This window comes from Clarias gariepinus, chromosome 3, assembly GCF_024256425.1.
Source record: "Clarias gariepinus isolate MV-2021 ecotype Netherlands chromosome 3, CGAR_prim_01v2, whole genome shotgun sequence".
Classification (NCBI taxonomy): Eukaryota; Metazoa; Chordata; class Actinopteri; order Siluriformes; family Clariidae; genus Clarias; species Clarias gariepinus.
In genome coordinates, this window is record NC_071102.1 from 5,045,030 (window position 1) to 5,071,966 (window position 26,937).

The 26,937-nt window shown below is 40.3% G+C and overlaps 1 protein-coding gene across 9 annotated transcripts in view; it reads right to left on the minus strand.

The window, feature by feature from the left end:
* Positions 1-745: 745 nt before the first annotated feature.
* The window catches only part of chd9 (chromodomain helicase DNA binding protein 9), a 100,914-nt gene continuing 74,722 nt past the window's right edge, over positions 746-26,937 (minus strand). For 4 of the 9 annotated variants that reach the window (XM_053493383.1, XM_053493381.1, XM_053493389.1 and 1 more), the window contains 28 exons: positions 25,134-25,377; positions 23,964-24,140; positions 23,718-23,861; positions 21,970-22,225; positions 21,670-21,880; positions 19,584-19,779; positions 18,484-18,657; positions 18,111-18,296; positions 17,132-17,242; positions 16,347-16,543; positions 15,851-16,050; positions 15,602-15,761; positions 13,045-13,134; positions 11,783-11,886; positions 10,873-10,990; positions 10,697-10,754; positions 10,557-10,605; positions 9,829-10,081; positions 9,517-9,722; positions 8,420-9,268; positions 8,072-8,235; positions 7,741-7,974; positions 7,243-7,420; positions 7,024-7,163; positions 6,512-6,724; positions 5,999-6,136; positions 5,175-5,279; positions 746-4,889 (listed from right to left, as the gene is read on the minus strand). In XM_053493383.1, coding sequence (XP_053349358.1) covers positions 4,083-4,889; positions 5,175-5,279; positions 5,999-6,136; positions 6,512-6,724; positions 7,024-7,163; positions 7,243-7,420; positions 7,741-7,974; positions 8,072-8,235; positions 8,420-9,268; positions 9,517-9,722; positions 9,829-10,081; positions 10,557-10,605; positions 10,697-10,754; positions 10,873-10,990; positions 11,783-11,886; positions 13,045-13,134; positions 15,602-15,761; positions 15,851-16,050; positions 16,347-16,543; positions 17,132-17,242; positions 18,111-18,296; positions 18,484-18,657; positions 19,584-19,779; positions 21,670-21,880; positions 21,970-22,225; positions 23,718-23,861; positions 23,964-24,140; positions 25,134-25,377 — 5,962 coding nt within the window. In that variant the 3' untranslated portion in view covers positions 746-4,082. The remainder of the gene's footprint in view (positions 4,890-5,174; positions 5,280-5,998; positions 6,137-6,511; positions 6,725-7,023; positions 7,164-7,242; positions 7,421-7,740; positions 7,975-8,071; positions 8,236-8,419; positions 9,269-9,516; positions 9,723-9,828; positions 10,082-10,556; positions 10,606-10,696; positions 10,755-10,872; positions 10,991-11,782; positions 11,887-13,044; positions 13,135-15,601; positions 15,762-15,850; positions 16,051-16,346; positions 16,544-17,131; positions 17,243-18,110; positions 18,297-18,483; positions 18,658-19,583; positions 19,780-21,669; positions 21,881-21,969; positions 22,226-23,717; positions 23,862-23,963; positions 24,141-25,133; positions 25,378-26,937) is intronic. The other 5 variants (XM_053493385.1, XM_053493384.1, XM_053493387.1 and 2 more) reach the window with 5 other exon arrangements.

Sequence of the window (26,937 nt, forward strand, 5' to 3'; positions counted from 1 at the left end):
AAGATTAGCCATTCCATGCAAGGAAAGTTTTTTAAGCAAAACTTGAAAGATGTCAAATATCTTTAAATAAATATATAAATGCCGATGGTTAGACACACAAATCACACCAACTTAGTATTAAACCCCAACTGACACTTTCTATTAATTTTTGTAATCTATAACCATAAATAATGTAACATTTACAGACATTTTAACATAATTGAGAATTTATGTAATTATTCAATTTATACGATACTTCATTTAACTCACATTATATATTATTTAATCACTTTATATAATATACTTAATAAAAAACTTAAGTATATTAACTTAAAGTATGTAAACCTTGTACTGAACTCAAAATTATGAGGGGCCATAATTTTAGAATTATAAAATGGAATGTGCTACTACTAATAATAAATAATAATAATAAATAATAATTATACACAGCTGCAAACAGTTAGTCAAGATGTGGTACACTTAACCTAGAGCTGTAAACTCCGAACTGTTTTAAATTGCATATTAATACAACAAAGAATTGCTAATATATAGCAATATACAGTATATTATGTGCGCTATACATTTGCTTTTTGGCGGCTTTGCTACCAAATTCGTTAACAGACCACGAACGGATGATTTGCCGTATCGGCAAACCAACCAAAAGAATTAGTAAACCTTTATCTGATTTAATGAAAAACTCCAGATCTAGCAACCTGAAGAATCATTTCTCAACCAATCAAAATTGGGGGGAAAAAAAAGAAAAAAGTTTTTCTGTTATAACCCATTTTAATTTGATTTTATCTTTCAGCATGTAACTTTCAGATAGGGGGGAAAAAAGCTAACCTTGTCATGATCATACACGAAAATCAAAAAATTAAATAAAATACAAGAGTAACCGACAGACATCATGGATAGTTAGAATACGTTTAATAAAAATAATTAAACCTCAATTTTTTTCTCTATAGAGACTTCATAGAAAGTAATTCAATAAATTAGAAATCACTTCTTAAGACATGTAATCTCCACTACATGAAGTGTGTTTTTTCCGTTTTTTTTTTTTTTTTTTTGCATCTAACACAAGAGCACAACTTTTGCAAATATTGCAACTGTCCAAAGAACAAAATCCAACAAAAACAAGAATGATTTGTAGTATCGCCTATCAAGAGCATAAAATAACTAAGGAAAAAAAAAAAAAAAACACAGAAAGGCCATTTTCTATTCGTCATTTCAACATCTATTTCTCATAGTTGGAAATAATAATAATAATAATAAAATAAAACAGCTTTACAGTAGTGTATATGCGTTGTTTTTTTATTCTGCTTGCAAGTTGCATGTTGGGAAGGAAGTGATCTGGTCAGGGTCAGTGGTGCAGGATTGGATATGTAAATCAACACCATAGTCATTAAATGGTAATATCTGATGGATTAACAGGAGGTGGGGAAAAAACCTAACTTTTAAAACATAAAAATAAGTAAAAATAATAATAATAATAATAAATTGGCCAGCTGTCGGTCTTGGAGATATATTCACAAGATAATTTTTTTTCATGGGATTTTTTTTTTTTTTTAAACAGGATGTAGTTTTACACACACTTCTTCACAAAAGTGAAATAAAGAAAAGGATTTGAAATCGTTATTATTGTTGTGTAATTATTATATAACATGAGCAAAGACAGATGTTAACAAGTTGGGAAGTACAGAATGTGCTCAGGAGCAAATAATTTAGACACATTTGATACCATGAATATTAATTATTATAATAATAATAAAAATCAGGATGATATTTATAATATTGAAAAAAAAAAAAAACATTGCTATTTTAAGAAGTACGGAAATGCGAACGCGTTCCTGCCCTCGTGTCTGAGGGGCAGATTCAGAGGTACGGTGTAAGAGCACTTTTCAAAAAAGGGCAGTTTAAAAAAGTCAGTCAGCACTTGCGGATACACTGATGAGACTGGAAAGTGCGGGAAAAAAAAGATTTGAAACAGTGATGTTTTTTATTAAAGTGTTCAGTTCAAACGTTGGAGCTTAACAGCTGAGGTTTCTTCAGGAGTCGAGTGAAAAGAAAAACAAAGCAAAACAAAAACAAACCAACGTACAACCCTGGAGTTTACTATACTGCTCGTTAAACATATCATCGTACATAATGTCATTATTAGCGATGAATAATAAAACTGGCACTGGCACTGGAAACTCCTTCGTGGAGGTGTTATGCTACGAATGTGACGACCTGAAGCACTTTTCCTCAATCGATCCTGGAGGAAATGCGTGCTGTTTTTTTTTTTTTTTTTTTTAAATAGCGCACGATTCAGTATTTAATGCACGGTTCCATGCACGGATCGACGACTGGAGATTCGAACAACAGAAAGCTGAGATGATGCTTTTACACACCCCATAACACACATACATACACACACAAATGCTGCATTTCTGACCTGATTCTCAACCTCAGGACCCGAGGAACTGCGCTTCAGCATATTAACACCATCTTAGTTTAAATTCTCGAAAAGAATGCGACTCTAGATTCTCTAGAGTTTTTTCCCCATGCACCGACGACGAGATGTTTATACACACCAACAACGTGATTATTAGCTTTAAAGACTGCTTTAAATACCTTAACTTGCCTTTTTAAAATTTATTTATACCTACAAACATTATACCAATACTTTAAATGTTCTGGAAAGCAGGACCATCATAAAGGAGCATCGTGGTTATGAAAGACGACGCAACATAAAAGCAGCACATGCCACAAATTAGCAGGAGGATTAATGGATGCGTGTAGAGAGAGAGAGAGAGAGACACACAAACACATGCTAAAGGAAGCCAGCTGATTTAGAGGAAAAACAAGGGGCCTATATGTTGCTCCCACACACACACACACACTCTAAAATAGGCATTGTAGGTTCGAGCCCTGTAGTACTACAACATGACGCAGCACATACTCGCATGTTTTTGTCTTTTTTATGTTTGTTTGCTTTCCCACAAAAGCCTTTCCAGGAACACTTGATTCATTTTACCAGCGTTATTCCAGTTTATTACGGAATGACATTTGGTATGAGAACACACGCACACACAACTAGATTTCATTTCCTTCAGAAACGCAGCCTTAGACAATCCTTACATCTACATCACCTGACAAGTACTGTAATAGCATTACACTTATACTGATAATATCCTGGTCCATTTCATGATCCAACTTTTAAATTATGGATTTTGGTTGTATTTTTATGGAAAGAGATACCAAAAAAAAAAAGAGAAAAAAAAAGTGGGAACACAGAGTACAAACAAGAAACGCTATGTATAAGACAGAAATACTATTGTTTGTAAAAGTTTGAAACGTAAAAGGAAAAAAAAAAGTAGGAAGGAAAGAAGGATGAGGGAAGAATGGAGAGTGGAGCACGGTGACTGCGTTATCTACAGCTTCAGTGACATTCGTTAGCTGCCTGTGTTATTGCTGAAGTTATAAAGAACCGGACTGTCTGAAATTCAGATGTCGTATGATCCTGCAAAATTATTTACCAGAAAGAAGAAAAAAACAAACAAACAAACAAAAAAATAGTCAAGTTCTGTTTCTTCCACACAAAATATATTAATTATACAGCTCGGCTTGAGCGATAACGTCCTGGTTTTTCTTCTTTGTTTTTAATAAAATTAAATCCCAATATAACTCATACAGTAATGCCAATGATTTTCGTTTTGAATTCTTGTCTTCTGCAATTGTACATCACTGTGCAATACAAGTTCACCCCCCAAAAAACAAACAAACAAAAAAACTACTAAACTTCCCGGACATGCAAAATGTCTTTTCGTTTTTTTTTTTTTTTTTTAATCAAACAAACGCTGTACCTAAACAAACACCGAAATCTCATTTCAGCATTTGTGGAGTTCCGTCATTTTTTTTTTTTATCCCCCAAGCCCCTCCCCTGCCATCTTTATTACACAACACTTTCGTTCTCATATTTACACGGGAAAAAAAAAAAAAAACACAAACCTAAATCATTTTGTAAGTGCTCTTATATATACGTGTTTACATGTGTACATTTCTAAGAGATGTAATATAAATATATATGTATTTATATTTATTTATAGAATATATATAAAGGCTCAGTCTTCGTCAGTGGAATCAGAGTCCTCTGATGACGAAGACGAAGACGAGCCTTCTGCGTCTGAGGAAGACGACTCCGCCTTCCCCGAGCCCTCTGGACCACTGATGTCCTTCTGCTCTTCAGGCTCCTCCCCTTCGTCCTCCGCGTCCTTCTCCGAGCAGCCTGAGCTTTTGTGTGTGGCGTCGGAGGAGGAGGCGGCCTGAGCTGGAGGGCCGGGCTGAGGACTTGTAGCTTGTGCCTGATTGGCCACAGGCATGTTAAGGCCTGGGTTGAGAAGCATCCCTGGGTAAAGCATGCTGGAGAGCAGCAGGGGGTTGAGGGCCAACGCTTGGCCTGAGGCTGAAGCACTTGTCGAGCTTGGACTTTCTGTCCTCTCCGACTGGATCTCTGAGGTCTGAGCCGCCGCTTCCCCGCCGCTTTTCTTCCCTGAATCCTCGCCAGAGGCAGCTTCCTGTTTTCCCAGCAGATTGCTCATCCCAAGCAGGTTGGGCAGGCCGGCCATTCCCGAGAGCATCATGGGAAGCATGGCAGCCATGTTGGCAGGGTCAGTCTGGAGGCCCATGAGTCCTGCGGTCAGCTGGAAGCTCTGAAGGCTCTGCAGGGCCTGCAGGCTGTTCATGTCCAGGCCGGAGATGAGCCCGTTGCTTAGTAGGGGACCGACGCCGAGAGCCGCGCTGGCGTTAGCATTAGCGGTGTTAGTCACTTTGGCCAGAGCGTTTTTGGGCCGACGACCTCGTCTGCTCACCTCCTCCGGTACAATAGGACCTGTAAGGATGCGGTCAAACATGCTCTCCGGGAGGTAGCCCTGGACAAAACGAGAACGTGTGGTTTGATTATAAAATGCAAAGAAGATGAAAAGGTAACATGCTGAAAATGCCATAATGATTAAAAGCCTAATCTTGTAACAACATTCAACTTTTTTTTTTTCACTAAAAAAAAGAAAAAAAAGAAAAAAATATATATATAACTATATAAAAAAATATATATAACTGACTATAACAATCACTAAACAAAAAAGTGACCAGACTAAATTTTGGGGTTTTGTAATTTTTTATTTCAATTTGATAGCACTTAAAACGGAATCTCTTACCGACTGTTTGACAACATCTGCCCATTCAGGCGGAATTCCATACTCTGGATTTTCCTGGAGGAATCGACTCAAATCCTTCAAAGGAGGAGCAAACGCACCACCGATCTGTACACAAAGGAAAGACATGATCTGATACAAACTGATGTTAAATAAAAATAAATATAAAAAAAAATCCACACAACGCAGCTAAAAGTGTTATAGTCTGCTGGGCCTACAGGTCATTAAATTGTTCAATTTAGATTTTTCTGGTCAAACCAGATTTGCACGTCATGATGATTCACACTGATAATTTACTTTTTAAGTGACTACACTTTTTGCCTGTCCTTTGAAATGGCACTCGAGTACAGCACTACATCTTGTACATAACTATATCTTTGCTCGCGCTACCTGGGCTAAACTCTCTCAGAACTTTCTTTCAGTTGGGATTCGTTACTAAAACCCAAACAGGTATCATATTCATACTGTAGTTTAACCAAACTAGTGTAAGTGGATTCATGCGGCAATAATGTTGTACAGTGTCTTGACAACACTTTGTTACTAGGCTCTAAAACAAATCATCGTTTCATCATCTCACGAGTTTATACATTTTAAACATCGGACGCGATTTTATCAAAAAGATATGCTTGGAATTTTGCCCTGGAAGAATGGAAAGGAGTTAGTCAGCTGTATTTGTTAAGGGTCAAAAGAAAAAAAGACGCTGATCATGTCATCGCTGTAATTATGCGTACAAGTAAAATAAAGCTGGCGTGACTTAGAATTATATGATAAAAATGTCAGAAAAATATAAAAATGCTAGCACTGTGAACATTGGGAGCGTTTTAAACCTTGCGAGCGTTCCTCCTGTTAATGATTTGGACTCTTTCCTCTCCTGTCAGGCTGTTGACATCAATCTTATTAGGATTTCTACAGCGATGTCTCTTCTGCTTCGGCCGTCCGTCCTGAAACTGGATCTTGTTCAGCCCCTGTACAAACAAACCACAATCGGTAAACAGACGGGCTTTAACGCTCATCCCGAACATGTAAATTATTCCCACTTCTTATACGGCTTAAGAATAAAAAGAAAACACATATCGCTGTTCGTTAAAAGACAGCTCGTGAATTACATCACTGTGCTGATGTTGACGCTTTAATAAAGTTAATAAACAAGTTAAAACCCCATTTCTCCTGATGTACACTACACAGACAAAATGATTTTAAAAACCATGCTTTACTTTATTACATGATTATCTCTGCAGCTGAAATCATGTAATATGCCGTATATAACTCCAACAACCAAGAAAACTAGATTTTGGACATTTACCACATGGACATCCAAGAAAGCATGTTCTGTTTATTACCGGAATGAAGTCTCCAACATCTGCCACGAAGCCTGGGTGCTCCTTCAGCCACTGATCTAGATCCTTCCTTTTGGGAGCGTCATCCCCGGCAAGCCGTGTTCCATCTTTCACGTTTATGACAGGGACTCGGGTCTCGGTGTCCACCGGTCCAACAGCCTTAGAGGTGCCGGGGGTTGAAGCAGGGGTTGTGATCCTGCTCCATCCTTGAGGGACCTGTAAATAAAGGAACCATTTGAGCATCTAAATTTCCATACAATTTTTACAGTGAGCAATTTTTAAAAGTTAAAAAAAAAAAAAAAAAAAAAAAAAGAGAGATACAAGCAGTCCACGACTTACAAACAGGTTTTGTTCCGGGAGCACGTTTGTAAGTCTGATTTGTTCTTAAGTCCGAAATGTTTGTAAGTCAGGGACTACATGTATTACATTATCCCACTTCCTGTTGTTAGACCTTTATAGATTGCTAAAAAAATAAAAAAATAAATAAATTAAAAAAAATCACACATTCCGCATACCTGATCCACCATCACAGTAGGTCTGTTCTTGTTCATGAACAGATGATCCATCCCTTCTACATTCTTCCTTCTCCCTCTCCTCTTCTTCATCACTGGCTGATCATTGACCATTCCATTCAGTCGCATTTGTCCACTCAGGGCTGCACAGAAAACATGACTTTATGACTTGTTTTTATAAATGTGGTGTGGGGTGTGTGCTGTGGTGACAAAGGGGTTTACCTTGTGGATAACTGTTCTGTGTTTTAGTGTAGTCAGTCAGGCTGCTATCAGACGCACTCTGTAGTTCCTGCAGTCTAGCCAGATACTGCTGCTGGGCCAGAGGTCCCTCCTCTCCATCTAGAGGGCGCTTCAGTGGCAATCCCTGCTTCTGGAAAGTCAGTTTCAGACTGCCTTCCTGCTAAAGGTTGTAATAGATATTGGAGGTCAGATTTAAATTTTTTAAAACATATATATTTACAAAAAAATGTTGGATTATTAGCAGGCTAAGCTCAAACTGCAATTAGAAAAAAAAAGCAAATCCACCAGAAGGTGCGGGTTAAATTAAAATAAATAAACAGAAGCAAAAAGGGTGGTAAAAAAATTAAATGAAACCATAATATTTAAATTAATAAAAACTTTAGCAGAAGCGCGCCAAGTACTGCAACAGCCACTGCAGCTTGGCTTTTCTTTTTTTCTGTTTTTTCAGCAAGGGGTGGGGGAGAACTTAAAAGAACATACGTCATTTATTTTGACTGAGAACTCCTTTTCTCTGTCTGCATCATGCTTCTTCACCTTTGAACCCTGAGGAGAGGCTGCGGGGTCATCTGCCAGATTGGCAGCGTGGTCCATGAGCTTAGTGGTATAGAACGAAGACACTGCAGCACTTCCCTCATACGCACGCCGAGCCCCGGGCCACTTTCCCTTCAACACCGCCTGACAAATACTGTCCAGTCGGTTTATCATAACACGGTCCTGTAAGGCGAGATAAATAAACACAAGAATGACTGACTGGTGCCGATTCTTACATTAAACCCACCTTCGTTGAAGTGCATGTTATTTTTTTTTTTACCTTTGGCCAGTAGGAAGCGGCGAGCATGTAGCCTCCACCATGGAAGGGGTGGGAGAGGTTAGCGACACCGTTGGTCACGTGACTGTCCTGCATGTCATCATGTGTAGTGCTATGGGATGCTATGCTGTCCTCGTCAAAGCCTTTAACGCCGGGCACCGCTGCAGCTTCACACAAACACACAACGATAAAAAAAATTAAATGAAATAAAATCATTACAGCAGAACGTATTCCATAAGATTTGATCTGGAAAACCATTCCAGAGAACTTTGTATGATGTTTCCTCTGCTTCAGAGTTTGGATTACAGTACGGTTTTAAAACAATTCTTCATATATAGTGTGTATATTTACTGTTCTTTGAAGCCTCTTCTCCATCGCTCTCTTCAGAAGATGAGGACGACGATGACGAAGACGATGAACCGGAAGAGCAGGAAGACGACGAGGACGAGGAACTGGACCCTGACCGCGATGAGGACGAGGACGAAGACGAGGATCTGGACGACGAGCTGGATGAGGAGCTTGAGGAAGACGCGTCCGAATCCGTGTCTGACCCGGACCTCCTCCTCGCCTCTTTGCGACTTCTCTTGCTCAGTTTCTTCTGCTTCCGACTCTCGGGGTTGGGCGCGAGCGGCTTCGTCCTGGCTGCCTCCATCTGCCTTTCGTTGTCTCCTTCTTTCGGCCCTTCTCCTGTAGGTGTGGGAGGCCTGAGGGAAGGCCAGCTCTGTGCCCCTGCCTCGTCCTCTCCCTCCTCCTTGGGCGTAACCTCCCTAGGGATGGAGTTAGTTAGTGGTAAAGGTGAAGCCCCAGGAGTCTGGCTCTGTGCTAATAACGGGGTCGGGGTGCGCGTCTGTCCGAGCAGCAGGGCCGGGTTTTGGGCTTGGCTTTGTGCCGGCGCTCCCTTGTTTTGGCTGTAGTTTCTCTGGGCCGCCATAAAGCTGAGCTCGGGGTCTCGGAGGATGTGGTAGTCAGTCCGGCTCACTCCGTGCTTGGCCGCGCCGATCAGCAAATCGCGGTCGTGAGTGCCTGTCTCCCACCACACGGGCAGATCTGAGCTGGCCTGGCACAGCGCCAGGCGCTCGAAGAGCTGAGGGTGGCGCAGAACCTGTTCCCGAATCTGCCGCAGCAACTCAACTCGATACAGCGTACGCGAGGCGCGCTCTTCTGTGATCGGCTGGATGGAGAGCGTCGGATCATCTGTATCTGAAACAAGGGGCGACGCAAACGGCGTATATATTTATATACGGTTTATTATAAAAATCTATAAATTTCATCTATAATATTTAGACATTCATAGCGACAAACAAATATAGTGTAAAGTAAAGCCACCAATCACAGTGGAGTCCAGATCTCAGAGGGTTACATCACACTTCACCCAGAATTAAACCGTTAACTCACAGAGAGGTGTGTGTGTGTGTGTGTGTGTGTGTGTGTGTGTGTGTCAGACTCACCGCCCTCCCTCGGTGGTAGGCGGCAGACCCGCCTGCACATGGCAGTGAAAGCGCAGAGGTATTTGTGGAGACTCTCATCTGTCTTCTTGTGCAGCCGAGCCATGGCTCTGAATTTGGTCCAGTCGAAGCGGGCCAGTTCCGGATCGAACACGACGCCGAACGTGGACACCACGCGGTAGAAATCTGCCTCCTCTCTCCTGGTCCACCTGTAAGAAAGAGACAAAGTCATCATCAGCTGATCTGAAGGACTATGTACAGGCGTGACTGTATCCGGTCTCTAAAATGTTTACTTGCGTTGCGTGCGAGACTCACCTTTGTTGCCGCTCGATCTTGGCAGCAATTTTGGGATTGATGGCTTCTGTAAGCATGGGGGGCATGGGGCAAATGTCAGGGGTCATGGTTTGCTGCGTCTGGTGGATCTGAAGGATCTGTCTGCTCTTGGTGAAGCGTTGTGAAGCAGTGATCAGGCGCCGCAGCCGAGCCGTTAAGGCGGACGAAGACGGCCAGTACGCTCCCGTTGCGACGCCCAAGGAACTGCCTCCGACGTCCAGCATGGACCCGCCTTCTACACACACACACATACAAACATAAGTCATAAATGCTATGTGTTAGTGCTTTAAACACACTTCACTTCATGTGGTTGGGTGTATATTTCTAACTACAATTACAATTTCCGAATCTCCAAAAATACACAATAAGTCATTTCCATATTAGTGTTCCAGAAGTCCTAAAAAAACCCTGATGGTTTGTTAAAAAAAAAAAAAAAAAAAAAAAAAACCCAGCAGTGGCCCAGTGATGCACATTCTGCACCCTGCACTGCACTCTGTCCAAAATGTCAAAACTACCAGTGATTCAGGAGTTCTGTAATGTCTGGTGGGTCCAGAAACAGGAACATTTGTAGGCTTTCTCTAAAAACTGATTTGGGAAACACTTTCCTACCAGTTGTTAAGCTGTTTAAGTACAACACAGCAAAAAAAAAAAAAAAAAAAAAGAAAGAAAAAGTAATATGGGTGCGAGCTGTAGCGTGGACGTTCTCATACCTCCTCCCGTATCTGTTATGATCAGATCGCCAGGAGAGGACGCATCATCCTACAGGAGAAATGCATTTTTATTACCATGCAGAGTCAATTACAGTCTTTCGATTACAAATTTATTACTTTTTTTTACGCAATTGCCTTACCTCCATATCATCTTTAAGTAAAGTAGGAGCAGGCTTGTACTCTGGATCATCACCATCCCTGCAGAAGCAAAAAAAAAAGAAAAAGAAAAAAAAGTCACATCCATACGAATACTAACCATTCCCTTTATTTTTAAATCATAATCGTAATAGCCCTGTACTGTGCATGTGTGTCTCACCCGTCCATAAAGTCGTTTGCTCTCTGTTCAGCAGCGATGGCCTTCTCGTCCGGCCGGCCGACCCGCTCTAAGAAGCACAGAGCGGGATCTGCCCGAATAGTGTTGTACTTCTCATAACCTGCAAAACACATGTGCTGATTAGTCAGGATTTAATTTAATCACAAATGCACATGAAGAACCCGCTGAAATTCAGGGAGGTAAAGACGTGAGAGCGTAAGACTTTCACGAAGTCGTGTACGTGTGTTAATAACACAGAGTGGGGAATAAAGATCTTGAACATTTTAAAGGCGTATTAAAAATAATAATAAACTAAGCTCGATTTGCTTTTCATCCGTTCCTTCAAATCCTCCAGAGATCGAAGACAATGTTTGAAAGCCACATGGGCTTAAATCTGGTGACCGTGCCGGCCATCCTTATGTCTCATGTCCCCTTAAAGAGATCGAACATTCAGAAAACACAATTCCCTCAACACTCCCGAGCGACCACAGTGCTGTGTGAGCAGCGGTTCTGTCCTGGTGAAATCACACGTGTATTCAAATCGTCCGATTTGAGGTGCAGAAATGTCTCCATGCACACAATTACTTTCGTACCGCCTTCCTCGAAAAAGTACAAGCCGATCTCATTGAAGTTGTCGACTGCACATCAAACCGTTACGCAAGGAGAGTGGAGCAGTCGTTCGTGGAATTCATGAAGGTTCATGTTCGGAATGGTAGCAAAAATTCTGCTTGTTTACGGCTCCACTGATATGGACGTGACTTGATCTAAGCTCGTTTTTATAACGTGCTTAAAAAAACCTCACCCACGTATTTTAATGCCATAATTAATAACCGTTAATAATCGACATGGGAGAAATCCTTTGCGATCTCTTCCTAAAGTGTATGACTAAGTGTGTGAGCGTGTATATCCTTACCATGCTTGAAGACTCCTATCAGTAGACACTTGTCTGCGACCATGTCCCACCACATAACAGGAAGCTCTGAATGATCCGGCTCAGGAACCCAGATGTCTATCTCGCTGTAAGAGCAAAGCAAAGCAGATGGTTAGGGGCTAGGACGAGATGCGTTTTTATTAAGAAGAGGCTTAAAGCTAATCTGACATTTAAATAGTAGCTTAGTCATGTTGGCTGGTGTCACTACAGAGATATAAAAACCCTGCTGCAGGAGGAAGAACAGGTATATAGGGAGAAAAAGATTGTTTTAGTCAACAAATGAGTTTTAAGTCACCAAATCTTACACAAAATTTTTATGTTTTTCATGAAACTTAAGTGTAATTAAAAGCAAGTTAGTTATTCTAATCTTGGTAGTTTCCTTACAAAAAAAAATCTTTGACTAGAACTGTGATGTAAATGTCAGACTTGTGTTAAAAAGCTGTAGTTTTGGTTGATGGACAGCAGATGGCGTCCCTGAAACCCTGACCAATGGACACCCAACAACGCAAGCATTCTTGGATGCCAATAAAATTAGCGAATGCGTACGTACACCAAAAAAAAAAAAAAAAAAAAAAAACTTCCAAAAATTTTTACGTATGTAAACAAGGCTTTTGTTAAAAAATTGTTAAAAAATTTCTTTATAAAGTATCTTGACTTCTATGCTGGTTCCTGAGAGATAACCATACATATTTTTAATATGATTAGCTAAGATCTGTTGTAACAAACTTGAGAAAAACATGACAAATGCAGTACAAATCTTTAGTTTTATTTTTGGCTGAGAGTAAACTTTTTCACACCATAAAAACATAAACCTATTTAAAACAGTTGAATGTTTCCGTAACCTCAAATCCTCTTCCCCGCCCACTCAAAGCAGTTTTACCACAGACAAATAAATAAATAAATACCACATCACAGTCGTTTGTTAACAGAAGTGTTGTGCAAGTACACACATCACAAGAGCGAGTTCAAAGTTCTCACACACACATTAAAATGGCAATGGCAGTCTGCCTTTAAAGCTGAAAATTCTAATGAACTAATGTTAATAAACTAAAGTTGACGGTTCCATAACAATTAACTAGTTCACTTTATTTCTTTGTTTTCTTTTGAATCGGGAACGGTCATTAAACTTCATATTAGTTATAAAAATTTGGTACCGAAAAGTGAGGCATTTGATGGTACTGAAGGAGCAGGAAGTGTGTGTGTGTGTTTTGCAGAGTCAAGGTGAAAGGGCTCTCATGACTCACCTCGCATCGACTCCATCCAGAACTTTTTGACACTGAGAACCAATCAGCTCCTGTTTCAGATAGTACAGCATTCGCACCCTCAACAACACCCTACACACACGCAAGAAACGAAAGAGAGAGGAACACAAAAATGAGAATTTCAATTCATCAATTTGCAATATAATAGATTTACATTACATGTGGGAAATGAAACACATGGGAGTGAAACGTGCTGTTAGAGGAAAATTACGAGTTGTGGCGTTGTGTACACTTACTGTTACTGCACTACAGGTACTTGATTTGCTAATAGCAACCCATACTCAAGTGTTAAACTCCTCATTTAACCACGGCGGACTGTCTATAACTTCCTTTTTTCAGAAACTTAATCCATTTGTCTTGCAATTAACCTGGTACCAAGTTCTGAACACTGTCGACTTCTACCATAAAAACTAAACTTGCATTACTGACCTCCATACAAGTCCCCGCTGTACTTACTGTATATAAACATGTTATAAAACTCTGATTTATATTGTGCAACAGTCAGAGATAAAATCAACACCACTCGACTGATCCGGATCAAGTAGTGTCATGTGCATGTGGAGTCTAGACCTACTGATAAGCACAAAAACACACAAAACTGCAGAGTCTGACATTAGTTGCATTCCAGCCCTGAGGGAAAACTCAGACGTAAGCAGAGCTAATATACGTGTGTGTGTGTGTGTGTCCGAAAATAAACAAAAGAATACTTTCTAAGCCTTACTGTGACAGAGCCAATAGGGTGGGGTTGGGGGAAAACCGAATCTCTGACACACACCTTTTAAGATGAATTTAGAAGCAAAATTGAAACTATATGCCTACGCTTTGTGTGCATCTGCTTTATATTTTATGTCCAAAGAGCCAGACTGGTCTTGTATATTTAATGTAGTCTTGAAGAATAGCATCTCCAGGTTTTCTCAAACACTTATTATTATTTTTTTGGTCGCTGATTTTCAGTTTAAACAAATTTTAGTTTAAACAAAAGGATCCTTTTTTTTTTTTTGGGTGCAGATGATGACAGATGATCAGGTTGATGATTAGTATACTGCTGATGCTGAATGCTAAGCGGTTGGAACAGATAAGAGGGAAAATGAGGCTGCTACTGAAGATGTTACATAAACAACCGATTTTAAAATGATATTTTTAGGTACTTTGCAGCCTGTCACAGTAATAAATGAGAAATGTGAGCCAGTTTATTCTATATAGTGCTGATCTCCTTATCATGATATTCAAATCATTTTACACACATGAGGACACACACACAAATATATTAATACATTTGTGTACAGAAGTCCAGAAAGGCCAAGAGTCATTTCATTTCAAACATTCGCTCCCATTTCTTTACTTTAATCTAAAACATTTTAATATGAAGTAATGAGGGGATCATGGAAAAAAAGAAAACAGGGGGCTTTTGCACCGTCTGGTATTAATCGCCACATCGATTCCAAAATCTAATCCTAAATTAATTTTTAGGATTAATTTTAAATTCATAAACTTTTTGTATATTTAAGGTGATAATACGGGGCTGTTCATCTATGATGTCATGTGTTACAGGAAGATTGAGTAAATTTTTTAAATATATACATTATATATAAATATATGATATTTACAGAATCGCAAATAAAATTTAATCGGCACCTGGGTATTGCGATAGTAATGTATCGTGTAATGTAGTAATGTCCCTGGTGATTCCCATCTCTAATATAATTTATGATTTATTGTCTATATATTGTTTAAAAACATACTCAAGACAAAAAAATGAAATAAAAAAAATGAATTAAATTATTTCACACACATTAGGTCACATACACAAATATATTAATACATTAGAAAGGCCAAGAGTCATTTTATTTCATTTTTTTCTGTACGCTCATCAAGACTACAGCTTATTATTGCTTCTGATCTCATATCAAATTAGTGTAATAAAGACACGGTGTTATTCTAAAATACCTCAAAATACCACTCATCACGTTGCATATTTGCACATGGTCTACATTTTGCACCCCTGGAACTTTGCACATGGTTCTGTTCATGATTAGATGTTGCTGTTCTTATTTAAATCCAGTTTGAGTTTTTATTGTAAACATTAAATTTTACAGCTAAATGTTTTCTATATTTGTATTGTTTTTATTATATTCTTATTTAATTTATATTTTTTATTGGAACATTTAATTTTTTTAATATACTTTTTATGTTTTTATTACATATTTTATTATTTAAATACGCTTAAAAAAAATTAGGTCATGGGTGGCTGTACAAGCATTTCACAGCATGTAAAACTGAGTATTATTGTGTAATTAGAATTTTAATCAACCACTAGGTGGCAGCATAAAGCTCTAAAACCTAGTTTTAACTCTCACAAACAAAACCTTCACTATGTGGGTTTAAACATTCATACTTCTAACGCACACACGTGCTCTGACACCTACATGGCTGTGTGTTTACGTTAATTACAGAGAACACTAACATTTGAACATTACAGTTTAACCCCATAAAAATTAAGCATTTTTGCTTAAAAAAAAAAAAAAAAAAAAAAACTTACTTGTTACAGTGATGCTTAAGATGCTTTTTGTATCCGTCGTCAGACAGCATGTGCTCCGGGTTGTGCTTCCTGAGCCACTCGGCTTTCTGAATGTCAAACCCGCTGGACTGAGTCTTCATCTTCTTCCCCTTCCTGCCCCGAGGAACCGGTGTAGAAAGTCCTGAAGGGGCAACAAAACCACATGGTTAATCGTTTGCTCTTTCCCTTTTAATTTTCTCCATGTGCAGAAGCATGAAGAGTTGTTGGTACCTAAGTGGTTCTGGAGTTCTTTGGCTCTGCCGTCTTCTGTCGGAGCGATTAGGTCCCACATGAAGCTCTTGATCTTGTCGTCGCCTCTGTAGTGCACTAAGCAGTAGGCGAGCAGCGCTCTGCAGATCCACTCCACGTCTCTCTCGGCCAGCTGCTTCTTAAAACGGCCGTGCTGCAGGATGTCCCTCCAGCGGCCCCACCTGAACACGCAGAGGCACCGTTACCACTTTAACAAGGTTTCGTGCCACAACTTTTACTAACTAGAGCATTAAACGTGTCATTGTACGATGTGTCAACCTCTGACATTCATTGAACTTAGCTTTATTTTTACTTCCTAAAGAAAAAAAAGTTAATCTATAGTTACTCCCTAAATTTCAAAATAAATGCCTTTATAAGGTTTGTTGATTTCTCTACAATAACTTCTTTTTATCTTGACTTAACACAAGGTGTATATGTTCTCGAAGAACATATAAAAACAAAAAAAACACACACTCACCCATAAACTAAGAGGTTCTTCTCTACCCTAAAGCACTCTGTGCGTCCGTAGCTGTTGAGGCGGTCGTGCGGCCGTCTCAGTTTGGGCTTGTCGTCTCCGCTGCTCTCGCCTTCTGACAGTTCGGCCAGTTCGTCCTTAGTGGCGCTGAAAGGCCGCGTCTGCTTTCTTACTCTTGGCGTGTCGATCACGAGGCTGTTCTGTTGGTCAGAGAGGGGAAAAAAGAGAGAGAAATGAAACAAAAACAAAAATAAAACGGTAAATTGTAGACGGCAGAAGTCATAGTTCGTACAACACAATTTCTTGGTAGCTATTTTATTTCACGCAGAAAAAAAAAGTATTAATTGACAAGCAAGAGTTTACATTTCACGTCTTCAAGTATTGACTTTAAATTAAGAAAAATTATTTTATACAGTAAAATTTTTTTCTTTGTTTTTAATTCAGAACGTGATTAACCAAAAAAACCTTTATAGTGTTTATATACTGTATATTTTTTATTCAATTTAAGTTTTATACATGCTATCAGGTACCTTTATTTATTTTAAGCATTAATTTGTAGAAAGAACAACTTGTCTACTTAGGTTTGAAATGAGAGCATGTGTCTAAAAACTCCATTCACATTTAATAATAATCTAAAATAAAAATAATATCCTCTTATGAAAAATTAAGATACATTAGACTATTTTCCAGAAACCTTCAACATATGTAATATCATTTGATATCAAGCCAGTTTTTTTTTTCCGTTTGTTTGAAGCGATGCCTGATTTTCTCCACCGGTCTGCACTCACTCTGCCGTTGACGGTGTCCAGATCGATCTCGGCCTTCTTTGCCCATTTATCCCAGAAGTTGGGATCGTCCAGTGAAATGTCTGTGCGATTCCCAGAGGCTACAAAACTGGCCTGGGAAAATTGGGAAAAAAATTATTACACATAAATAAATAAACGAATAAATAAGTAACGATCAACGTATTGAACAATGCAGAAATGTACTGATTTTAAAGACTCTAATAAAAGACTGTCAACTCTTGCAAAAGTCGTGGGAAGTTTTTCTCAGTGGACCGGACGAACATGGTCAAAGCCACTTCTCAAATTAAGTATAATCACTTCCTCTGCCGTGCTCGACTTTTTCAAAAGAATGAAGAGATTCTCTGAACTCGCTGAGCGTATAAACATTCCTGATGAAATATCACCTGTATGAACTCGGCAAAAACAAAACTGAAAGCAGATCTCTTTATAAAAACTTCACAGTGTGCTTCGCTTTGCTATTCAAAAGAGGATGAACTTTGATTCAACTCCTCTTGGATCGCTCCTTCGGGCTTAAACGAGTTGCCCGAGTTCAGCGAGTGGATTAAACAGAGCTGTTGCACGTCCATTAAAAAGAAAACCCCGTTTCCGTGGTGTTTGAAAGGTTCAGTAGAAACAACTGCGTAGTGTTGAGCTACATAATATATAATAATCTTTTGTCATGCTTTGACCATAATGATAAATACTCGACATTCATTATAACAAAAGCAGAAATAATAATACTCTTATCATCAGCATTAAAATCATACCACTATGAACTGTTTTTTTTTTTTAACATAATATATTGACGTACGCTAGTAGGCGTTTTCCATCCTGTCTGTCTTATAAATAGTGTGAGAAATTCGCACCTGCCTCCAACCAAACGTGAAAAACATCTCCCCATTTAATGTACTGCCTCTGATTAATAGTGCTTAACGGAAACTAATTACAAAGTAGATCTAAAGTTGTAAGACAAAAAATAAACCTTGGCGAAAGTGGACCCCCGTCCCTCCGACTCGATTGTGATGGTTTTAGTTCTGCGTTGCAGGATCTGGTCGATGTCTTCCTCGCAGAACTTGGCGCCTTCGTCCTCTTCGTCCATGAGTGCCCCGTATGCACCGCGCCTCAACAGGTCCTCGATCTCTTTCTTAGAAAGCTGCTGCTGGATCGTCTACAGGACAGAAAGGAAGCGGGAAGTTAGAATAAGTGAGTTGTAGACGCTAACGTGAGAGCTATTTAACCTTCATGTCGAGTTATTTTTGGACGAACAGTCTGTCCCTGGTCAATGTACCATGTGATCTGATGTCTGACCGCGACATAAGAACTGACGTAGGGTGAAATAGATTTTGACTCCTTACCCCTCCTCCTCCGAGGCTGTTGTCTCGCCCACTCATGCTCTGCAGCACAGCTTTGTCCAATCCCAGTTTGAGACTGGCTCTGTCGAACATCTCCCGCTCATACGAGTTTCGCGTGATGAGCCGGTACACCTTCACCGCCTTGTTCTGGCCAATTCTGTGGCATCGAGCCTGGGCCTAAATTTTTTTTTTAGAAATTAACGAATGAACAAACAAATTAAGGTAATAAATAAGCAACCGAAATGCAACATTAACACTGTTTACTTTTATAAAAAAATAATTCTCAGGTAGGTCACTAGACTGCAGTAGATATTTAAATACAGGTAGTCCCCGACTTACGAACATGTTATGTTCCGTTGGCACGTTTGTAAGTCCGATTTGTTCCTAAGTCTGACAAAGTCTTACATGCCTTTGACACAAATATACTAAAGCATACCAATCCATTTAACCAAGTCTCTGTCCCATTTCCCAACACTGTCATTATGTGGCCAAAAACCATAACCATGCCTAATTTGTGAGTAAAATGTACAGTGCTGTCTTTGGGCCTTTAAATCCGAGGGGAATCCCGGAGGCCCTTTTGTCTCAGAGCTGTTTTTTTGTAAACTTTGTTTTGTTGAGGATTTTCCTGAAATTAGGATTATTGACAATCAGGACAGTTATTTTCTAACATCATGCTCCCGGACTGATTCATTAAAACCGGTGAGGTCGACTCATTTCTCCCACTTTTTCTACCGGACTTTAAACATTTTACACATTCTCTTACACACTGAAAATATTGTATAGAATTGTAAATATTGATATCTGGTGCACCGCAGTGTCTATTTATTGTACAATACATGTGAGCTACTTCTGTGCATTCATATGCACATTCTATTTCATGCAAAAATTCCTTATCCTTACTCAAACGTTCGTAAGTCAGGGACAACCTTTAAAACCCACAAATATTTTTGTTACTCATGCAAAGCTGGCACTGATGACTTCCTTGGTGTTAGATTACTAAATTAAATCTTTGCTTGTGTGTGCGTCTCTCTCTGTCTGTCTATGTGTGTGTGTGTGTGTGTGTGTGTGTGTGTGTGTGTGTGTGTGTGCGTGCGCATGAGTACCTGCAGGTCATTTTGAGGATTCCAGTCCGAGTCAAAGATGATGCAGGTATCAGCAGCAGTGAGGTTTATGCCCAGGCCCCCAGCTCTCGTGCACAGCAGGAAGACGAAGCGGTCCGAGTCGGGCTTGCTGAAACGGTCTATCGCAGCCTGGCGAAGGTTTCCGCGCACGCGCCCGTCTATCCGCTCGTAGAGGTATCTACATACATACACACACACACACAGGACAGAAGATTAGGAGTTTTTTCTTTTTTTTATTTGCATTTCTTTCTTAGTATTTGCCTCTAAACATAATAGAAAGACTAAACTTTAGTTTTAAGATTTATTTGAATTTCAGCAGCTGAGAAACTCGAGAAGTGTGAGACTTACTTACACAAAAGGAAGGAAAACTTTATTTAAAAAAAAAAAGAAAACTTTTTTATTTAAAAGTAAAAATCCAAGATGTAAGTAAAGCATGGATAAGCAAGTGCAACCTTTTTTTTCCCCCATAATCTACACATGGCCAAAGGTTTGTGGACAATTATTTTCCCCTCTCTGGTCTTCAAGCTGAGGTCATTTTAAGTTTGATTCAGATCATTATAGACAGTTATTGTAAGCCTATAAAAAATGACCAGTTCATAATTTCTATAATATTTGTCAATTTTCAGTAACTACGTTAAACATGTGGACAGTTTGGACTTTAATGGCATTGTATTTGTATTTCCTTGTATTTGTATGGAAAACAATCTTTACTCAATCTTTAGTGACTCTTCATTTGCAGGGCTGTATGTAAATGTAAAAAGACTCCGGTTGCTCCGTCATACTGGGCTCTCAGTTCATGCCCTCACCTTGGACAGTTGTGGATACGTTTGCTCAAATGACCTGTGTTTTTTTGTCTCATAGGGGCACTTTACATTTCTGTTTTTTGTCATCACTACTGTTTCGGAACGCATGAGACAAACCAATTTTAAACTTCTGTCTTTGTGTGATGCAGCGTTACAATTTCCTTTTACTGAAAATATGAGGGCAATAATAAAAATAAATAAATAAAAAAAACATGTATTCCAGTATGACAATGCTCCTGTGCACAAATCCAGTCTCATGCAGTGGAAGAACTTGACAGGATCAACTGGAACTGGAGCCTCCTGAAACCCGACACCAGTACCAGAGCTCAGGAGCACTCCTGAATATGAATAAACACAAATCCTCACAGTCATGCTCCAAAATCCATCGAAAAAGCCTTTTCAGAAGGGTGGAGCTTATAACAACGGTAAAGGGTGAATAAAGGTGAACTGGAAAGTCCTACACACATACAGCAGTATGAACGACAGAGGTGCACATACTTTTGGCTTTATAGTTTATAAAGTTATATTTCTGGGTCTATAAATTATTAATCTTGCGCTTGAATTGAATTAATCAATAAGTGAGAAACGAGTAGGGTTATAAATAACGCAGAGCTGGACTTCACGCGTTCTGTCAGTGAAGAAGCGGGGGGAATTAAAGCTCGGACGAATCGACAGATTATTACTGGATGCATTTAAATAATGAGACTCAAAGTACTTGGATGAGGTTTTAAAAAAATAAAAAATAAAAGAAATTCATTTTACGGCTGGATTGAGCAGTGAAACAAAATTAAATAAAATAAAATAACAGTTCAGAAATACACAACATGTAGACACCTAGACAAAGCTATCAAGTTCCTAAAACTATATATACTTATCCTGTTCTTTTTTTTTTTTTTATATCATTCCTGTAACTTGATTTCTAAGAGTGAATTTTTAAGGAAAAAAAATCCATTTCTCTGCCCCCAGCTTTCTCTCTTCCTCCCTCTGACCTACTTCAGTCTGCTCAGTGCTCCAGGCATTTTTCCACGTCTGACGTGAGCTCTCCTGGGTGTCTGTACCCTCCAACTGAACCATTGCTACACCTGCCAATCGACTCTCTAGGCAAAGACACACACACATGATATCTATTCCTAATGCTGCAAATGATTCTTCCCTCAAAACCACTCACTTTAAACACCTGCGGTTCTAAAATACATCCACCAGGAGGCGCTCTTTTATACTTTCCGCACGACCGAGGTTCTGTAAAGAAACGACCTAAAACGCACCGTCTCTGGATGAGGTAGTCTTCGAGGATGTCGAGGCAGCGCACCATCTGAGAGAAGATGAGCACTTTGTGGCCGCCGGCCTTCATTTTAGGAAGCAGCTTGTCAATGAGGACGAGTTTTCCAGCGGACTGCACCATGGCCTGCAGGTGGAAGTCCAGGGCTGAGGGGCTGCAAACCTCACGGAAATCCTCCAGGATCTTCTCCTCTGCGCCTAACGTCGGAGAGAGAGAGACGTTTTAATGATGTCAGGACACTAGTGGGTTAATTATTCGTATCTGACACACGTGGGACGTGACTCACCCTTGATGAGGTAGGGGTGATTGCAGCACTTCCTCAGCTCCATCATGGTGTTCACCAGGTTGGGGACGTTGGCTTGGCCGGCTCCTTTGGCCAGGAAGGAGAAGTTCTTCTCTAAAATGGCACGGTAGTACTTCTTCTGGATGTTGGTGAGCTCCACCTCGATAATCGTCTCTTCTTTAGGAGCCAGCTTCTTCTCGACGTCCTCCTTCAGGCGGCGGAGCATCATTGGCTTCAGTATGCCCTGCAGCTTCTGGACCTACACACACACACGTAACGTATAACACTTGTCTGTCAAACCCCTTCACAAACACCCCTGTCGCTTATCCACTCACCCAACCACCCACCCTCAGACACACACACACACACCCAAACCCTTTTAACCACCCATCATCTCACACACACCATTAATTATTTACCCACACACACTTCACCCAAACACACCCACACACACTTCACCCAAACACACCCACACACACTTCACCCAAACACACCCACACACACTTCACCCACACACACACACACACACACACTTCACCCACACACACACACACACTTCACCCACACACACACACTTCACCCACACACACACACACACACACACTTCACCCACACACACACACACTTCACCCACACACACACACACACTTCACCCACACACACACACACACTTCACCCACACACACACACACACTTCACCCACACACACACACACACTTCACCCACACACACACACACACTTCACCCACACACACACACACACATCACCCACACACACACACACTTCACCCACACACACACACTTCACCCACACACACACACTTCACCCACACACACACACTTCACCCACACACACACACTTCACCCACACACACACACTACACCCACACACACACACACACACACACACACTTCACACACACACACACACTTCACACACTTCACACACTTCACACACTTCACACACTTCACACACACACACACTTCACACACACACACACACACATCACCCACTTCACCCACACACACACACACTTCACCCACACACTTCACCCACTTCACCCACACACACACACACTTCACCCACACACTTCACACACACACTTCACACACACACTTCACACACACACTTCACACACACACTTCACACACACTTACACACACACTTACACACACACTTACACACACACTTACACACACACTTCACCCAAACACACCCACACACACCCACCCCACTTCACCCAAACACACCCACACACACCCACCCCACTTCACCCAAACACACCCACACACACCCACCCCACTTCAACCAAACACACCCACACACACTTCACCCAAACACACCCACCCCACTTCACCCAAACACACCCACACACACCCACCCCACTTCACCCAAACACACACACCCACCCCACTTCACCCAAACACACACACCCACCCCACTTCACCCAAACACACACACCCACCCCACTTCACCCAAACACACACACCCACCCCACATCACCCAAACACACACACCCCCCCCCCCACTGCACCCAAACAAACACACCCACCCCACTTCACCCAAACAAACACACCCACCCCACTTCACCCAAACAAACACACCCACCCCACTTCACCCAACCACACACCCCCCCACTTCACCCAACCACCCACCAACACACACCCATACACACACACCTTCACCCAGCCACACACTTCCTATTAATTATTTATCCATCCACCCCCCCCATACAGTCCCCATCACCAACCTGTTCCTCTGTCTTGAGGTCTCCAAACTCCTGCATGAAGGTACTTTCAGCAGGGAAGCGTGTGGGCTCTAAGAAGTGCAGAAGACTGAACAGTTCCTCCACGGTGTTCTGCAGCGGCGTCCCAGTCAACAACACTTTATGCTCCTGAAGGTCAAAACGCAGCACATCAGCGATGGAAAACAAACAGCGCAAAATGTCAAAACTGTGTTTATGCGTATGTGCGCGCGCGTGTTGTCATCTCTGTACCAGGCGCATGAGTTTAAAGCCCTCCAGCAACTTGCAGTTCTTGTTTTTCAGCCGATGAGCCTCGTCGATGATCACGCAGCGCCACTCGATGGCGTTGAGCTCGGGGCAGCCTCCTAAAATCATCTCGAACGTTGTGATAACCGCCTGAAACCGGTATAGACCTCTCACCACACGGCCCTGAATGAGAAAGAGAGAGAAAAATAGAATGGCAAACAGTAGGGAGAGACATGAGACAGAGAGAGACATGAGACACAAAAAGAGAGAGAGTATTAGAAACATAAAAGAAATAAAAAAAAGATATAGAATGGCAACAGGAGAGACAGAAACGAATAAGACATAAATATAAGTAAACGTACAAGTGAGAGAGAGCGAGATAAGAAAAATAGAGAGAATATGAGAAACATGAGAGAAAAAGGGTTAGAGTGAAGAGATAAATGAGGAACAAAAAGGAAGTTACAGAAAGACGAGACAAAAGACAAGTGATAGACAACAGAAAGGAGAAAAATAAACAGGAGAAGGAAAGAAAATGGAGAAAGAGGGAGCGAATGTGAGAGAAAGAGAAAAACAAGAAACAGAAAAGAAAAGTGTAAGAAAAAACATGAAACATGAGAAAAGTCATAAAAGGCCAAAAAGATAGAGAAACATTTTTTCAAAATATATATATATTCTTAAAAATGTTATTGTACACAATATATTTAGTGTCAATTACAGGACAATGAATGTCCACATTTTTTATCTATGAGAATCAGAAAGAAAAATTTCTTTAAAGAAATTTTTCCTGGAAATGTTGTATAGTAGAAAAGAAAAAGGTTATGTAGTCATATTTTTGCTTGATATTTCTTACACCTACACATTAAATAAACGCATAAAGGCAAATCAAATGTCTCGAGTATATAAGGTACATGTTTATTTAGCCTCTGTCTGTGTGTATGTGTGTAAACTTTAAGCTACGGGTGGACAAATCCCCTCTGAGCTCCAACAATCTAAAGAACCAAGACTTCACTCTCTTCATTATACACACACAAACACTCATTATAAACACCCAAGAGGACACATTATAAAGTGGATAACGTTCCCGAGTGTACAATCTTCCTGTCAGTGTCGCATCACTATGACTCTCGCATCTGTACAATGAGAAGTGTGTGTGTGTGTGTGTGTGTGTTTACCGACCTGAGCGTCTCGGAAGTACATCTCATATTGCTGCAGCATCTGACGGCTGAGCGCGCTGCCGTGATAGACGATGACGTTGAGGTGGGTCCACGTGCGGAACTCGCGCTCCCAGTTGGCGATCGTGGAGAGCGGTGCGATGATCAGGAACGGCCCCTTGATCCCCGTCGAGTGGATCTCGTCCAGGAACGTGATCGACTGGATGGTTTTCCCCAAACCCATCTCATCAGCCAAGATACAGTTACGCCTGAGAGAGAGAGAGAGAGAGAGAGAGAGAGAGAGAGAGAATTCTTTAGACGACTTAAAAGTCATGTCGTGTACACTTGTACTTTCGTAAAATGCTAAATGCTTATTTATTCTAAAAAGGTTTAAAATACTTCTATATTAAATAGACATAAAAATAAGTATATTTTAAAACAGGATTTATACAGTACTTTTTTTTTTTATATTAAAATAGTAAAAATTCTAAGGAGGAAAAAAAAATCTAATTTATGTAGCGTGTACAGTACTGTGCAAAAGTCTTAAGATTATAGTATATATATTCAATTAAATTACACGTGATAAAGTGTTTTGCACGGTGCCTAAAGACACAATTTAAACATTTGTAATTGATGTAACGATCTCAGCAGCAACCTCATTTTCTCTCTCGTTAGATGTTTGTTTTTTTGTTTTAATGCTTAAATGATTCAAAGGTCATTGTGTAGCTTAAACGTAAAACCTCCGTTAGGTGACTAGGACGGCACAGTGGATTGTTTGTTAGCACTATCTGTTAGCAGGGTCTGGGTTTGATTCCCGCCACGGGTCTGTGTGCGTCCACCCACAGTCCAAAGACTTGCCGATTAGGCCAATTGGTGTTCCCAAATTGCATGCAGTGTTTGAATGACAACTGCCAGCCCGACCCCTTAAGTAACTGCTATAGAAACGACAAATATGGGAGTATCTGTCGCCCCGGTTTATTTTATAATTTTATGAATATGAGTTTCTTCCAGAGTTTATTTTATTAAGTTTATTGATTTATATCCAATAGTTCCCTATAATTAGTGTGAACATTAGGCATGAAAGGAAAAAATAAAGAGAACTAATGAAACACCTTAGAATGAAAAGTTTTAGAAACATTTTCAACTATGAGCGCTACAAGTACGTGGAATCACTAGATGGGTATAATATGAATAACACCTCAATCAGTAAACACCTCGCTCGGACCCGATCCAGCCTGATCAGAATAAATGAGAGGGGGCTTTGATGATCGGATCAACAGGTAAATATTCGCCAAGTAAACAATTGATCTGATCATTGAAATAAATTCTTTCTGCAAATTTTTTTTCTTTTTGCCCAACATGGGAGTAACATTAGATAATGTTGAGCGAAATTTAGCTTTCATTCCTGATCAGTAAACTCTTCGTCCAAACGATTCTCTCCCACTTTAAATTTAACGGGTCTCTGGATGAGGAAGGAGCCCTAATTGGCTCGCCGTATCATACAGAGTTAGGTATCTAACCAATCACGGAAGCGACTGAATTCGTGCAACTAATAAGGCGAGATTTATCAAAGATGGAGGAGAAAAAGGAAGTTATATTTGGATTAAATGCTAGTTAAGCTCAAACCTCTAATTAATACGATTTCTTCTCTCTCTCCCTCTTTCAAATTGAGGTGGATTAAAGCCTGTTTGTATTGTTTCTGCACTGTATTTGTTTCAGCTTTAAAAAAAACCTCGGAAGCGCCACTAAAATGAACAATGGGTGTGAAATCTCATTGTGTTTGTGCCTCGGCTTTTCTGAATACGTCTGTATGAAATAAGATGGGGTGT